At 43.1% G+C, this 15099-nt stretch overlaps 1 protein-coding gene across 2 annotated transcripts in view; it reads right to left on the bottom strand.

Moving 5' to 3' along the window:
• The window catches only part of scube1 (signal peptide, CUB domain, EGF-like 1), a 63587-nt gene that overhangs the window by 3695 nt on the left and 44793 nt on the right, over window positions 1–15099 (bottom strand). For both annotated transcript variants that reach the window (XM_055511313.1, XM_029164265.3), the window contains 11 exons: window positions 8279–8401; window positions 6319–6435; window positions 5796–5918; window positions 5597–5716; window positions 2628–2726; window positions 2076–2192; window positions 1790–1948; window positions 1482–1685; window positions 1236–1397; window positions 957–1124; window positions 34–195 (listed from right to left, as the gene is read on the bottom strand). In XM_055511313.1, the coding sequence (XP_055367288.1) occupies window positions 34–195; window positions 957–1124; window positions 1236–1397; window positions 1482–1685; window positions 1790–1948; window positions 2076–2192; window positions 2628–2726; window positions 5597–5716; window positions 5796–5918; window positions 6319–6435; window positions 8279–8401 (1554 nt within the window). The remainder of the gene's footprint in view (window positions 1–33; window positions 196–956; window positions 1125–1235; window positions 1398–1481; window positions 1686–1789; window positions 1949–2075; window positions 2193–2627; window positions 2727–5596; window positions 5717–5795; window positions 5919–6318; window positions 6436–8278; window positions 8402–15099) is intronic.

Below are 15099 nucleotides of genomic sequence, written 5' to 3'. Positions count from 1 at the left end.
TCCTCTATTGCAATACAACAGTATCAGGATTACTTTTGCAGTGGGAGACGTTGGTGGCGCCATCAAAATCAGTCGTGGTGTTTCCAGGGCAGGTGATGCAGTAGTTCTGGCCAAACTCAGACTGGTAGGTTCCTGCAGGGCAGCGAATGCAACGGTGGGTGCTGGAGTTGTAGTAATGTCCCGGTGCACAGTGCACTGAGGAGGAACAGGAAGGAACAGAAACAATGTGCACATTGAGAATCTGTGACATAATCCAAACTGTTTACCTCAACACATTGCATAATAAAATGTAGACTAACCACGTATTGTAACTGTGACTTGTTGGGCTTCCACTAAATACCTGGCAACCTCATTTCTGTTGACACTGATGTCACTTACTATTCTTCTCACCGTTTGCCTTTGTCAAGGGTCTGGTGCGACCAAATTTGGGTTTGAAATGTTGAAAATGGGATCTGATGGTACATAAATGCGTGGTTGGCACTGGTAAGGTTGAGGTGGAGGTGTGATGGTGTGAGGGTGTTTTGCTGGTTTTAACCACCGAGCATTATGCAGCAATATACCATTCCAAATACTTTAGTGAGACATTATTCCTTTTCCAGCTGTGACAATCAGCGCAAACACATCTAGAATCAGAATCAGAATCCTTTTTTTGGCCAGGTTTGCACAAGACAAACAAGGAATTGCATCTGGTCTGACTGCGTCTTTCCATACCCTGTAGGTTACAGTATGTACAGTAGAAGCTGCAGTACATATACAATGATAGAGCGCTGCATAATAACCTGGCCTATATGAACCTAATTGAGATGGTGTGAGATGACAGGGAGGACTGGTCTTCTCAAGTAAAACCAGGCAACGACACTCAAAAACTTTCATGTGAAACCTTAGGCAGGACCTGTACAAACAGACATGAACTAAACCTATAGAAAAGCCTAGACTGTCTTATCACAAGGCCTCACCTTTAGCCTCACAGTCTCTGAACGAGACGGATCCTTCGTGCTTGGTCATGAGGCCCCCTCCGCAGGGGAAGCAGAGGACTCGGCCGGGTTCAGGCTGGTAGAAGCCCAGCAAGCAGGGCTGGCATGGGTGAAAGCCATCAGAGGAGAAATAGCCTGCCGGGCACTGTCCTTAAGTGAAGAACAAAAGAGACAGATTGTCTCCGTTTCAGTTTCAATCACAACAAAGATCTTACCACTAGTTAATGGAGTTACAGTTTTTATTCACTGATCATGAATTACCTCCACACTGAGACACGTTCTTGGCTCCGGCAATACCCTGTCCTTCAACACTGGGACACGATTCACAGGACAGCTGACCCACTGTATCCTGGTATGAACCAGGAGGACACTGGACGCACTGTTCCTGCTCTCCGCTGTAGAACGTCCCGACCCCACAGCTCACTGAAGAGAGAAAATACAGGCTTCTACTAACGACCACTGAGACCTGGTGACAGTAAGTGAAAGCTGCCCAACATCCACACTTACTGCACTTTCCATCTCGCAGAACCTGACCCGTGCTGCAGGACTCAGCACCCTCTGATATCCTCGATGGCTTCTGAGCTACCTCGTACTCCGTCCCAGAGAACTGGATGTAAAACTGCTGCTTGTTGATGGACCTCCGAAGCGTTCGCATGGCACTCTGCAGCTTCTGCTTCATCTTCTCTCGAACACAATCCACATCACATAAATCTGAGGCACACGTTTTTGTCAGCTCCTTCGTATATTGCTATTCCAGACTATTGGTGACACATGCTTTAGGAAAACAGCTGTTTCTAGTTAGGTGAGACACGCACCTGAGGCCTCGTCCTCTTTCATCTCCATCTCAAACTCGGCCGTGATGTGGGAAACCTCTTTTGAAGGAGACTTGCGTCCTCGCCGGCGCTTTTTTGAAGAGTCACACTTGAAGTTGACAAACGTTACCTGGCAATCGTCTGTGCAGGGAAACTGGCCTCCTTCCAGGGGTAAAGCATGGGGTGTGATGAAGACGAGACAGAAGCAATTAGTGTGTGTAAGTGTAATAACAGTATATCAAATGAAAGTAAATATATTAAATGGATTGAATACACCCTGAGTATTCACCTTGCAGGTTCTGCCTGGTTGAATCTCTGTGCTTTTCCTTGTTGCGGGGCTTCAGGTGACACTTGGCGTCTTTGATCTTAAACCTGGCCTTTTGCTTGATGGGTGGCATCAGTGTGTCTTTACGCAGAAGAAACAGAACAAGCTGTCTATGAAACCTGACACAGGGCGGCGCCAGCAGATACATCAAGTAAGACAATGCATAGCACATTTAAAACTTGTCTTTTTAAAGACACACAGCTGTTCACACTATTACTATGAAGGTAACAAACTTACACAATGGATGTGCTGTATCTGATCCAGCTGTTAATTGGTTTCACTATTGTCAGTATGCATTAGTACATGATTCTGTACATACTGAACTGTCAAATAGTCTTATCTCCTTTTGAATTAGTCCATTGACTCCTACAGTACTATCTGTGTACTAAGATAAACACAATTGTCTAGAGATAATTTCCATTGAGCATCTGAGTGAGGCCAATCCTCACTCAGATGCTTTCTAGAGACTGGCCCTAAACTCCTCTAGGTCTCATCATCATACTTGGTTTACTGTACCAGCACAGGTGGGTAAAGCAGCCGTGGCATTCCTCTTCTGAGGGCCTTTACTAGGTTGAACCGGCACTCCGCAGCTCAGTGTGTAGCTGTTTTCCGAGTCTGTAACAAGTGAAGAAGTAAGGTAAGAGTCCCACATAAGCACAGGCTCCCTGTCAGAGTCAGACTACAGAACCAGCAACCTGGCCACAGCTGATGTGTAGCCAAGTTGCTCCGTATCCTGAAACAATCCTGTGTGTGTGTGAATCACTTTGTGATGGACTAACTCATAGTCAGGATGTCATGAGAGCATGGACTGCAGCTCTGTGACCCTGAACTTTGAATTAAGGTATGAAAGGTCAAATTAATGCAGCACTTTTTGCACATGAATGTCAAGGTCAGTGAAGCCTGCCTGCAGCCTTAAAAGCGAAGAGTCAACGTTGCGTTCAGCCACAGGAATTTTCATGGCTCCCTCCCTGTAAAAATTAAAATGCACTCCAAAAAGACAGGAAAACAAATATTTCACTTTGTGTCTGAGACATATCCATCATCTTCACACGATGGCTCGCCAAGTCAAATGCAGCGAGAGTAATAATCCGTAAAAAATGCTGTGATCTGAGAAAGAATGCAATCCATTTACAGATGTCCGTTAAGTGCTTTTGCAGGCGCAGAGGCCGAGGGCGCCAGCAAAAGCCACCGTGACTGCCGACGCCAAGAAAACCTTGACGATTAAAAAACACATCAGCCAGTTAAGGAGCCTACAGACACAGAGAAAAGAGCATGAGCGCCTTCATTAGGCATCAGCAGCACGATGGGGCAAGAGGAAACGGGGGGCTGTTAATACAAGCGCCCATCACTGGAGGGCAGCAAATGCTGCAGCATGAAAGCAGTCACAAAACAGCTGACATCATTTCACTGGGATCAACAAAAGGATAGGACAGCTTTCGATGTTTAAAAGTAAGCAAAACATTAAACAACCCTCCAGGCATACAACCATCCTTCAATATTAAAATATCATTGTTGTGACGTTACAACATTGAAACATCATTTAATGCTAATGGCAGTAAAAAGGTTAACAAAGTAATTATAAATTAACATTGAAATAATGTCAGGTTAAGGTAAGTTTTATCATTTTTCTGACGATGTAACACTGAAACAATGTTTACCGCTATGCAACATTGACAGCAAGATGTTGAAATAACGTTGCGCTATCAACATTGATCAACACATAGTCCAGTGGTCATTCAACCATAATTATGATGTTGATTCAATATGATTCAATGTTGAAATGCCTGCTGGGAAGTCAAAAGAATAAATCAAGCATTCAAAGTCAAAAGAAAGTTAAAACTTGGAAAATACAATGGCAGTAATAATTCATATTCATAGCACAGTAGAAAGCCAATCTCAAATTGTCCGTTAAAACAGGCAGGATGGAATCAAATGATTTGTATAAAGACCTGTGACCCATCAGTGATGCCCTAACAGCTGGTAGGAGAAAATTGGAGGAGGAAAGCTCTCTCAGCACCAGTGGACGTCAACATCAAGTTCACCACAGAAGACACCAAGAACAACAGACTAGCTTCTTGGATTGTGCAGTCACCAGAGGGAATCACCAAAGTTTAGGAACAGAAATTTACAGGTTTGACTCTCATTAACCCTGAATTCCAGAGCAGAGAACTTTCCCACCTCCACTGAAGCAAAGAGAAAGCAGGCATCTGCAGACAGCTGTTAGGACCTGGGCTACCTTCCAGAAGAAGGACAACACAACAGTCTGAGACCCAGGACCAGCGGAAGAACTACCACATCCCTGTTTATTTCAAACTCACAAATACACTAAAACAGAAACCCAAAGGATCAGACATCGAAACACAAGAAGAGCAACATATTTGCTGCAGCCCAGTGCAGTGAAGAGTGCTCAGAGCTGTACATTAGTGAAACCAAACAGCCACTACACAGAAGGAGGGTTCAGCACAGACGGCAACATATCAGGCCCAGTTTTAGCGGTGGATCTCCATCTGAATGAAAAGGGCCACTGGTTTTGACATTCTGGACAGAAAGGGCAAGTGGTTTAAGAGAGGGGTGAAAGAAGCGTTACATGTACAAATGAACGCACCCTCAGCACAGACGGAACAACACATCAGGCCCATCTTTCTAGACGACATCTTTCTTTGAATAAGACGTAAAATGTGCATCAAGTACAGTACCTTCAGGATTTCAGCAGCACAAAAACACTCACTAAGCAACAGACAGAGCAGAAAAGAACTAAAAGCATTCTTCTTCATGGCTACTGCTGAGACAGAGGGAGGGCCACAGCTTCACTCACTGATCAGCCACTGAGAGTAGGGGGTGTCTGCTGGGGCCTGAGATCTGGTCTAACTACCTCTAGCTGACCCACTGAAATCAAAAAATGAATTCAGCTGCTTCTTTGTTTCATCAAGACATATTGTACTCTACATTGAAGTTAGGCAACTTAAATACTGCTCAGGTTGAGATAGCTCTTCCAACCAGAAGTAGGGCAGAGCAACAATAGTAAACCATTAAATTAAACTACAGAAATATCAACAAGTAATGTCTCATATGTGGTCATTGACAAAAGACCTGATCGAGTAGATGCATTTATTTTTTTTAATAAGTGATACACTTTAAATTAATACACTATATGTGGCTTAACTAAACTACCTGTACTGTACATCCTTTGGATATAATGGCATTATGGCATCAATGAGTTAGTCTGTAAAACGTTGATGACTGTACTACTTAACATTTTAACCATATGGTTGTTATTTCAGTGCCAACCGAACCAACAGAACAACACTGTCATCCCATCATCTGCTTCATCCTCCTGAATGCAAACCTGTTTTAATGACAATTCTGCATAGAGTAGCATTCATCTCATCAGCCTGACCTAGAGTACTGTAGCTTTCTAGCTGCTTTGTCCTGTACCTCACTTTGGATGAGTGTGTGCTGTGTACAGTAGGTGTGTGTGTGTGTACCTGTAAGGAAGAGGGCATTAAAGGGGCAGGTCAGCGAGCACACCTCCGCTCCTGCACTTTTGGTGCATGTCAGCTGGGCTCGAGGCGCCGGCTTCCCATTTTGCAGACATTTCACCGCCTCTGAGGAACACGCAGCGTCACATCATGACAAGCACCTGGAAGCGAAGAGCGCTCTCGCATGAGCGCAGACTCTGCTTACCGACGCAGTCTTTCTTGTTCCAGTGGAGTTTCTGACCAGGCGGACACACGCACTCGTAGCTGCCCTGAGTATTAATGCAGCCGTGCTCGCAGCTCCCGTTGCTGATGCTGCATTCGTCTATATCTGAGAGATGACCACAGGGAATGTTATGGTCACGTCACAATCACAATCAAAGACGTGATTCTACTTGTCTAAATGAGTAGCTTTGAATGTGATATCCATTTAGCAGCTGCGACATGCTGACTTGAATCAAACAGCACAATCCCACGTAAGCTAGATATTGAACAGCACCCACCTGACTTTAACTACTTTTACAGTCAATGAGAATAAATCATCAATGACGGCAGTGACATCAATGGCTCACACACAGAAAAAAACAGAGGTTTTTCAGGGGAACTGAGGGGTGAGAGGACTTTGACCAACAGCTTTTTGCACATGCTCAGTGCCCCTTCACACTCCAAAAAGTACTTTACAGTCATCCACGCGCTGCGGGAGAGCAGGTTTTAACAGTGCGCACACTCACCTCCGCAGTGGGTGAGGCCATAGAGGATGTAACCCTTGTTGCACAAGCACTCAAAGCTGCCAGGGTAGTTGATGCAGGTGTGGTCGCAGGTCCTCTCGAAGGAGCACTCGTCGATGTCTGAGGGAGAGAGGAGTAAGACAGGTGACAGGTGGGGAATCTTCAAGCAGTTTGCAGTAAAACAGCTGAGAAAAGAAATAAAAAAAACACAAGGACAAAACAATCCATTGTGTCTCATTCATATCCTCATCATATAATGTATTACGATTATGATTAGATTTATTTTTTTGATTGATGCAGTCTTGCAGACAAAGGTCAACATTGTTGCGTTCCTAAACACTGACACTTACTGGGTTTCCTTTTTTTAATTAATCTTATGTTTTATTATTATTATTATTATTATTATATACAGTATAATATAATTGAATGCACACACGCTAATGCGATTTGCTCTACACTGAGTTATAAATGTTGCCAATAATTTATTATCACTGCCAATGTGTGACACTGGGCTGTCGAGCAAAGCATCTGTGAAACAATAATCTGCAACAACGGTGTTGCTCCACCTCCCAGCTGTCATAAAATCTGCCTGATTAAGAGATTGCTCAAAACAATCCAAGAAGAGTGCTTTGGTCAGAGGAAGAAAAGGTCGGCAGGATGAGTGGTTCGCGGGAAGAGCAAGATGACTCAGAGGACTCACTTATAAACAAACACTAGCTGCTCTGAGGTCAACTCATTAATCACAGTGGACATTATGCTAAACAAACACATACAGTCCACACTGGACATAGGACATTCTTTAAAGCCAATCTAGAAACACTGGACTGTACTAGGGCAGAGTGTGCATGTTTACATATACACACACTCAGCGTTAACCTATCAGGAATGAGAGCAGCGTTTCAAGCACACCTGGTTTATTTCAGGCCATTCCACAGGACTTCGGGGAGCTAAAAATAAGCATTATAATGGAGTTTGTCATAAGGAGGAAGTTGTTAAAGACCTGGATGTTGGCTCAGTAAATACCCCAGGCAACTGTCCATGTGAGGAGTCGCCTGTTCCTGTTGGCCTGAGCTGGCCCACAAGCAGGGTTTACATAAACGGGGCCTCACTCACAAGAGTTGCTTACAGCTGTTTAATGTAAGAAGCAACACCAGCAAAGTCAGGTTCTGGATGGGCTGCCAAAGCTTTTTATGCGACACAGACGGCCACGGTGCGGAGCCTGGGCGGCGATGACGTTTATCCAAAGAGCTGAAAACACTAATCCTTGCCTTTCTAAACATTTAGAAAAGAGAGGCTACTTTTTAGGATTTGCACATGCAAATATGGCAAAAAACATTTTCTTTTGCTTCAGGTCGCTCTCTCCACTGGCATGCAGTGCATCACCGGGAGCTGTTTTCTCTGGAGGAGCTCACAGGCAGAGCACAAAGCGCTGATTATTATATTTCATTATATTTTATTTTTAGGCCAGTTGTCAGTGGTAGGAGTGACCTGACGCAGTGCTGAAGGCACCAAGGCTGTGATGTGGCTAACACCGCCCAAGACCACATAATCAAAGACTCCTGGGTGCTATCAACGTTAATGAAAACATACAGTACAGACACGTCGTTGCTGTTTGGGCCAGGGACAGACACACCTGAAGGATTTGTTGTTAATAAAACTGTTTTCCTGCTCTTCAGACTAACCTGCTGCAACTTGTAAGCAGGAATCCGCCTTTGGTTGTACCACCATCCCTGATCGTAAGAGGCTTCTACCCGTACACTACACACCCAAATCAGATGCACTGCTGCAAAAGGTTCTAGATTAGGTCTCCAGCGAAAGATGTAGGTACAGTACAATGGTTTTCACATTTCTTTATGTTTATCTAAAGAGTTATCTTTTATCTGACACTTTGCAAATTGCATTCTGACTTCCTTTGACTTGATGGAACGAAGGTTAGCGTGGCAGACGGCTGTCAGTGACTGACCTTGGCAGGTCCGTTCGTCAGTGAGCAGTTTGTGGCCTTTCTGACAGCTGCATTCGAAGGAGCCCACTGTATTCCTGCAGAACTGATCACACCCGCCGTTGTTTTCTTGGCATTCGTCGATGTCTGCGCGCACACACACACACACACACACACACACACACACACACACACACACACACACACACACACACACACACACACACACACACACACACACACACACACACACACACACACACACACACACACAAAAGAAAAAGAACAATGGTAATCAATGTCAAACACAATGTAAAATGTGTAGAAACAACAGGTAGGAAGAAAACAAGTAATGTTATATATTGAATTCGTCACGATTGGGTAATATTGGATGTTTATATCTTTAATGCGACATTTCCCAAGTTTTTTTTCCCTAACTAAATTAACATCAGAGAGTTGGGGTCCAACAGGCACCCATAGTAATATAGTGTAATATTATAAGTTGCTGCAGCTGCAACTGAAGACGTTGCTGGGGGAGAGGAGATGAAAAAAAGCAAACGGAAAACATTTAATCTGCTTCAAACTCAATTTATTTACCAGTAATTTTGGCAGATTACTGCAATGCACGACACAAAATACACTGTTTACTCAGTATAAAGTATTATATATTATAGTTTTTTTATCAGATAATGTGGATATGTTTCACAGTATTCTGTGTTTTTACAGATCGATTAGTACCTACTCATGTTCCTATTATTACAGAAGCAACTAAAGTCCCATAAATGAATTGTCATAATCTTGAGCAAGTGTCTGGCAAAAATGAGTGTCAAGTGTCAGCCTCCCCCACCCCCGAGGCTGAATGTTTGGTCCTCACTGCAGACCTGATGGTAAATCTGATTTGACAAACCGTAACCCTCCGACCAGCCAGACTAGAGCGCCCTGAGATGAACCCAGTGTGCTAAACAAAAAGTCAACCTTTATTTAAACACAACATCTTTAATAAACTATTGGAGAAATCAGGCTGGAATGAGAGGGGGACAGATGAGTAGTTAATTCACTCAATCAACATTAAAATTAATTACAGTATATACTGTACCTACAGTATCTGTCTTATCTATGTCTTTTGTCTACAGTACTGTACGTCTTCAAACTGAGCCTCAAGAGACTGGTCCTGGGTCACCTCCGCTCTGCGGTGGGAACCTACCTGGACCCACTGCAGTTCGCCTACCGACACAGCATAGGAGTAGACAACGCCGTCATCTTCCTCCTACATCGAGCTCTTTCTCACTGCAGGAGGTGGTGAGAGAAGGGTCCTGGCTAAACTCACATCCATCCTGGACCAGGACTCTGTCCCACTGGAGGACTCACTGCCTGCTCTGGAGAGCAGCCTTAGTAGTAGACTTATCGACCCTCACTGTGTGAAGGATATTGCGGATCTCTTCTGCATGCGATCAGACTATACAGTCAACACTGTTAACTACCTCCCACACCACAACTAATAACCACCAGTGGTTATGTAGAAATTGACTTAATATTTATATTATATCTTTACAATATACAACAACCCTTCCTATGACACTTTGCCCACCTGTATAGTTTTGTTCTGTTCCAACTCAACTTAATTTGAGTCTGTTTCTGTACTTTTCATTTATTGTGCCTGTGCTGCTGTGAGAAATAATTTCCCCACTGTGAAACTATTAAAGGCTATCTTATCTTATCTCCCACAGTCTGATGTCTTGTCTCCTTTGTCTTTTGACTTCCTTTATGCTTCAGCGTCGCTTTGGTGCCATTTTGAACTTCTAAGTCCAATAAATAACAGAGGCAGAGACTGTGTAGTAGGAAAGAATTTAAAATGTGCTCGGTGGATGGTCACATTGCTGCATATGAAAGCACTGCAACATGACTACAAGTGAGCCACTGGTAGTCATGTTGCAGTGCTTTCATTAGGTTGGACTTCTTGTCTTAATATGAAGTGCAGAGAGGAATCCACAACAAGCTGTTGAAACAGTAGCACCATCCTGCTGAGCCCTGTCAGTGTCCATTTAAAAGAATCATCTGGCTCAGGCAAAACAGGTAAGACAAATAGGGCTCAGGGTTGAAGTATATTTAAATGTGTTCGCAACCCCAAAATGTGATGCTGTAACAGCATAAAAACACCTAGCTTTAATAGCTCATTGAAGGTTGTCTTTATGGTGGCAAGTCAGACATCTAATAAACAGTACTCCTCAACATTCACTCCCTGCTCTGATGATTATGTAAAAAAAAGAATGGATGCCACCCCAAAGCAGACACACAACCTTGTAATTATTATGGCGGCCACAAGCACAGGCAGAAACACAACTTCTACTCTCACCTAATGGTCACTCTGGGGAGATGGCTGCACTTTATAAGTAGTAGTAGAGTATATAATTACCTTTAATAGAGCTTAAATAAGCTTTGAGTTTAAATAAACTAAACCTCCGCACATCTTGAAGTAATAAACAGACAGATACAAGCGAGGGGGGGGGGGTCTTCCCACCAAACAAAAGGTTAAAAGAAATGTGAGTTTTTATGATGCTGTTACAGTAAAACGCAACAAATCAGACACTGTGGCTGTCACATATCTCAGTCTGAATTGAGGATGATGATGGACCACACTGCTCCAACTGGATGACCACATAGTACAGAATGCTCACATGAACTGTGCACAAGCATCTACAGGAGGATGCCAGAGGGTACATGTATTTCACAGGAGGCACTGTTTTAATGAGGATGCTCTAAATTAACTACAGTAATTAATGCTTTACATGTGACTGTGTAAGAAGAAATATATAAAGAAAGATTTGTGCACACAAATATAATCTAAAACACTTTTATTTCTGTGTGCACACTGGCTGCCATCTGACATTTACCCAAGTGAACCAATATCGATATTTTGCCGTTTCCTGCTAAATAGCTCTACCCTGTGTGGAGCGCTGCGTACCTCTATGAATGTTGCATGTCCAATATTTTAGATGCCTTTTGTGGCATCTTTCAAATCAGATTATGTGTTGCCACGCGCCACTGCGTTTTCAAATGTCAATTCAAAGCAATACGATCGCATCTGCAATCGCAACACTGTTACCGTAAGTACACTGTAGCACGAATCGCGCACCTCAACTATAGCAACCTCTTATTTGACCACAGAAAAGTGAAGAGCGGCTCATTTGACCTCAGTGTTTTCAACTCTCTGCTGCAGGCTGCCCGGATGACGGCTGCCGGCTCGTCTTCCTCCAAAAATAATACACGGAGATGTCTCGGGACTTTTGCAGAGAAATAAATGATCATTTCTCTGGATAGAAAATATGGAACAATCCCTTCAAAGTGTCCCTTCCCACCATGGTTTTGGGTAACCCGCAATAAAGATCGGAAAGTTTTCCTTCAAGAAGGAAAATTAGGTTGTAACCCTAGATGACACTAAATGAAATGAGAGTATTAATGGAAGACAAATGTTGCCACTACAGTAAATAATGAAATATGTAGTAATTTTACAGAACATTCTTTTACAAAATGATTATAATTTGCACTAAAGCTTGTTGAACTGGCAGGAAATCAAAGAAAAGAACTAAAGTAAGGCAATTTACGTGCCATTTCTTTTGAGGCTTCAAGTCTCCTCATTGTCCAGCACAAATCCGTACATGTCATGTCAAGCCCTGCAGGCACAGTCAAGCCAAGGGTCAGGCATAGTCGTTTGGCTCAACATGGTTAATAATCTCAGCAAAAACCGCTCTGATTGGCTGTTTACATCAATAAACATCAGTGGTTACATTTGGTTTTCTTCCGGCAGCTTTGCAGCTTTGAGGCTTTTCTAAACGTATAACTTCTTAGTTTTTAATTTGAAGCTGTCAGAAAGATGATAATCCAGGTCACAGTGGGTGGTTGGGTCTGTTCTGGTCTCCTTGTTCAATAAATATGGTGAATCACCTTTTGCACTACGCTCAACAGTGGAAATCTCAGAGCCTTCAGGTCTTCAGGCGCGCTGTGCTGAAATGTCTGCTTGATGTGACACTGCGTAATTGATTTGGTATCTCCCACGGGCCTGTCAAATCTATTCTGGCATCTGTTAACAGTTTCTCCATGACCCAAACACTCAGCCTCCTACACAATGGAATTTGAATGGAATCATTTCAACTAGCAGTTGAAATGTGACCTCTGGGGAATTGCCTTTTTTTTCTCCAGGGTAGATATTTTGGAAATGAGCTGCCGGCTGCGGAGGAAGCTGCTGGCCAAATGAGAAGGTTTGCTAACATCCACCTCAGCCAAAGGAAACAAGCATTCCACCTCCCCAGGCCTGTTCCTCCATTAGCCTCTGTTCGAGGAGTTCGAAGTGTTTGGACTGAGTAACCTGACTCCAGCAGAGACCCTGATGTTGTCTCTGGGCTCAGCTACCCGATCGAAACCCAATCGATTGATCATTCCTCCACCACCTTTGGCAAATGAAATAAACAAACTCTAATATTTAAATTTCCCCCTACCTCTCAAAGGTCACTCTTATATACTATATATACGTAACAAAATCATCAGTCTACTATTAACTCTTGTCTCTTAAGCTTTATTTAAACTTTATTTTTGTATGCGTGTCTACCCTGAAGGTACAAGCTCACCCTGAGAGGAGCTGTGTAGTTTTACCAAATATTTGCAGAAAAAGGCAATTAAATGGAATACATATGCAGAAACCTGAATCTCTATAAATAATTATGGACAGCATATCAGAGATCCAGTTCTCGTGGACAGCTTTGGTATTCTTGGTGGGATGTTGTGAGCAGAGAGCACAGACATCAGGTCGGAAGGCAGCGTGTATTTATCCAGGTATGAAATTACCACAACGCTTGAATCTGTTTAATAAGAGTCTACGGTTGCACGAGAGCCAAGGAAAACTTGCAGTTCAATGCAAGAATTAAACAGCAGGGACCTCAGCCCTTGTATTCGCTGTGTTTTATGCTCATCTTTCTTGCACATGACACTAAACTGGATTTTTGACTTTGGACTGGTTAGTTAAAAGAACTGAAGATGTGAAAAGATATCTAGACTTTGGGTTAAAATATGTCTCAGAGTAGCAGCTCCTTTTATCTCAGTGCTCATCACTGTTACTGATCACTCACAAAGGCTTAAAGTACTGTAGGCTATAATCCTCAGCACTGGCCCCCTGCTTTGTACTGTAAACTGTATACCCATGACAGTGCCCAATTTCAGAGCAGCACCAATATGATTAATAAAGTCTGCTGATGACACAAATGTGGTGGGTTTCATTCAGAACCTGGTCCTTAACTAAGCTGATTGCTGACAAAGCAGCAAAGCAGTACACAGGAAAAGAACTCCAGAGGGTCATCAACTGTACCCAGGAAGTAAGTGGCTGTCCATCCCCATCTCCTGCCGCTTTCTAAAAACATATTTCAACCCGGTCATCATCTGCTTGAACTGCTGCCTTCAAGTAAAAGAAGAAGTAAAAGAAGACATCAGACTAAAATATGGTTTATTTTACCAAAACAATATTGGCTGTAAAGGTGCGCAATGAGATAGAATGTAGAGGTTTGTGAATGCATCATACTGTACAGTAAGTTTAATTTATTCCTCTCACTGTACTGTGTTGAATATTATCTGATTGTGTACAGTGTGTCTTTGTAGTTTGTAGGTTTGTAGTATGAGGGCTTGTGTGTGTGTGTGTGTGTGTGTGTGTGTGTGTGTGTGTGTGTGTGTGTGTGTGTGTGTGTGTGTGTGCGTGCGCGCGCGCGTGCGTGTCTCAAGTGCTTATATACACTGTACTGTACACCAGGCTGGCATGAACACACACACGCACACACACAAAATAAGATTCCTAGTGTGTGTCTTCTATTCAAACATCTGTAACATGTTCAGAACAACATCTCTCTCTCTCTCTCTCTCTCTCTCTCTCCAGTACAAGTGCCCTGTGCCTGGTGTCTATCATCAGGAGAGGTTGATCGGCCTCATCTGACAGTGTAAGTTGAAAGGGCATCTATCACGCTGGTGGGTTTTAAAACATGCCCTACATAGTTTATATTGAAATGATTATGATAGACAGGCACGACAGGGCACATCCCTCTTTCAAGGAAAGTCCAGGCAGACAGGCAGGGAGGAGCTGTCTGTCTCTATTAGGCCATTTAATGGTGCGTTCGATGAGACCGCCTCGTAGCGTGGCATTGTTATTGCCACTAACTACTGTGTTTGCTGAATGACAGCAGTTATGGGAAGTGATAAAAATAAACACAACCTTGGTCTTAATTGAAAAAACAATAACGCATTTTAGAATATAGAAATTTGCCATCTAGTCAATTAGGCAGGAAATATACTTATACTGCTGAGACATATTGAATGTTGAACCCCAACAAGGATGTCGCTTTGATTTAGACTAGAAAGGAGATGCTCAGGTGAAGGAATGGTGCATCACGAGGCACTATAGTTGAACCTGTTTTTAAATAAACCTTTCTGACTACCCTGAAAATTGAGGTACAAACTTTTTTCACATCCATTGTGGTGGTATATGAAGGCAGAGACATTTTTGTTCTTTTGTTGCTATTTTATTGCCTCCACTAAGTCACACTGCACAGACAAGTATGATTATGGACTGATTTAGTGACCTGTGTTTTCTTTTTATTATGGAGAAAAAAGTACACTTTTCCTGTCCTAAATTTGTCCTGTCAGACGCTATGAGCACAGTGACACGCTGTCACCCACCACAGTAGCTGTGGTGTTGCAGGATGTCTGCCACACTGCCTAGAGTCTATGAGTGGGTAGTGTTTATCTGAAAATGCCTATGAGTGTGTGTTTTCCTGCACAGCACCCAGTTGATAGAAGCTGATGGATGTGAG

This window comes from Betta splendens, chromosome 9 (assembly GCF_900634795.4).
Source record: "Betta splendens chromosome 9, fBetSpl5.4, whole genome shotgun sequence".
Lineage (NCBI taxonomy): Eukaryota > Metazoa > Chordata > Actinopteri > Anabantiformes > Osphronemidae > Betta > Betta splendens.
Note: the sequence above shows the minus strand (reverse complement) of the source record. Positions and strands in the feature narration are given on the sequence as shown.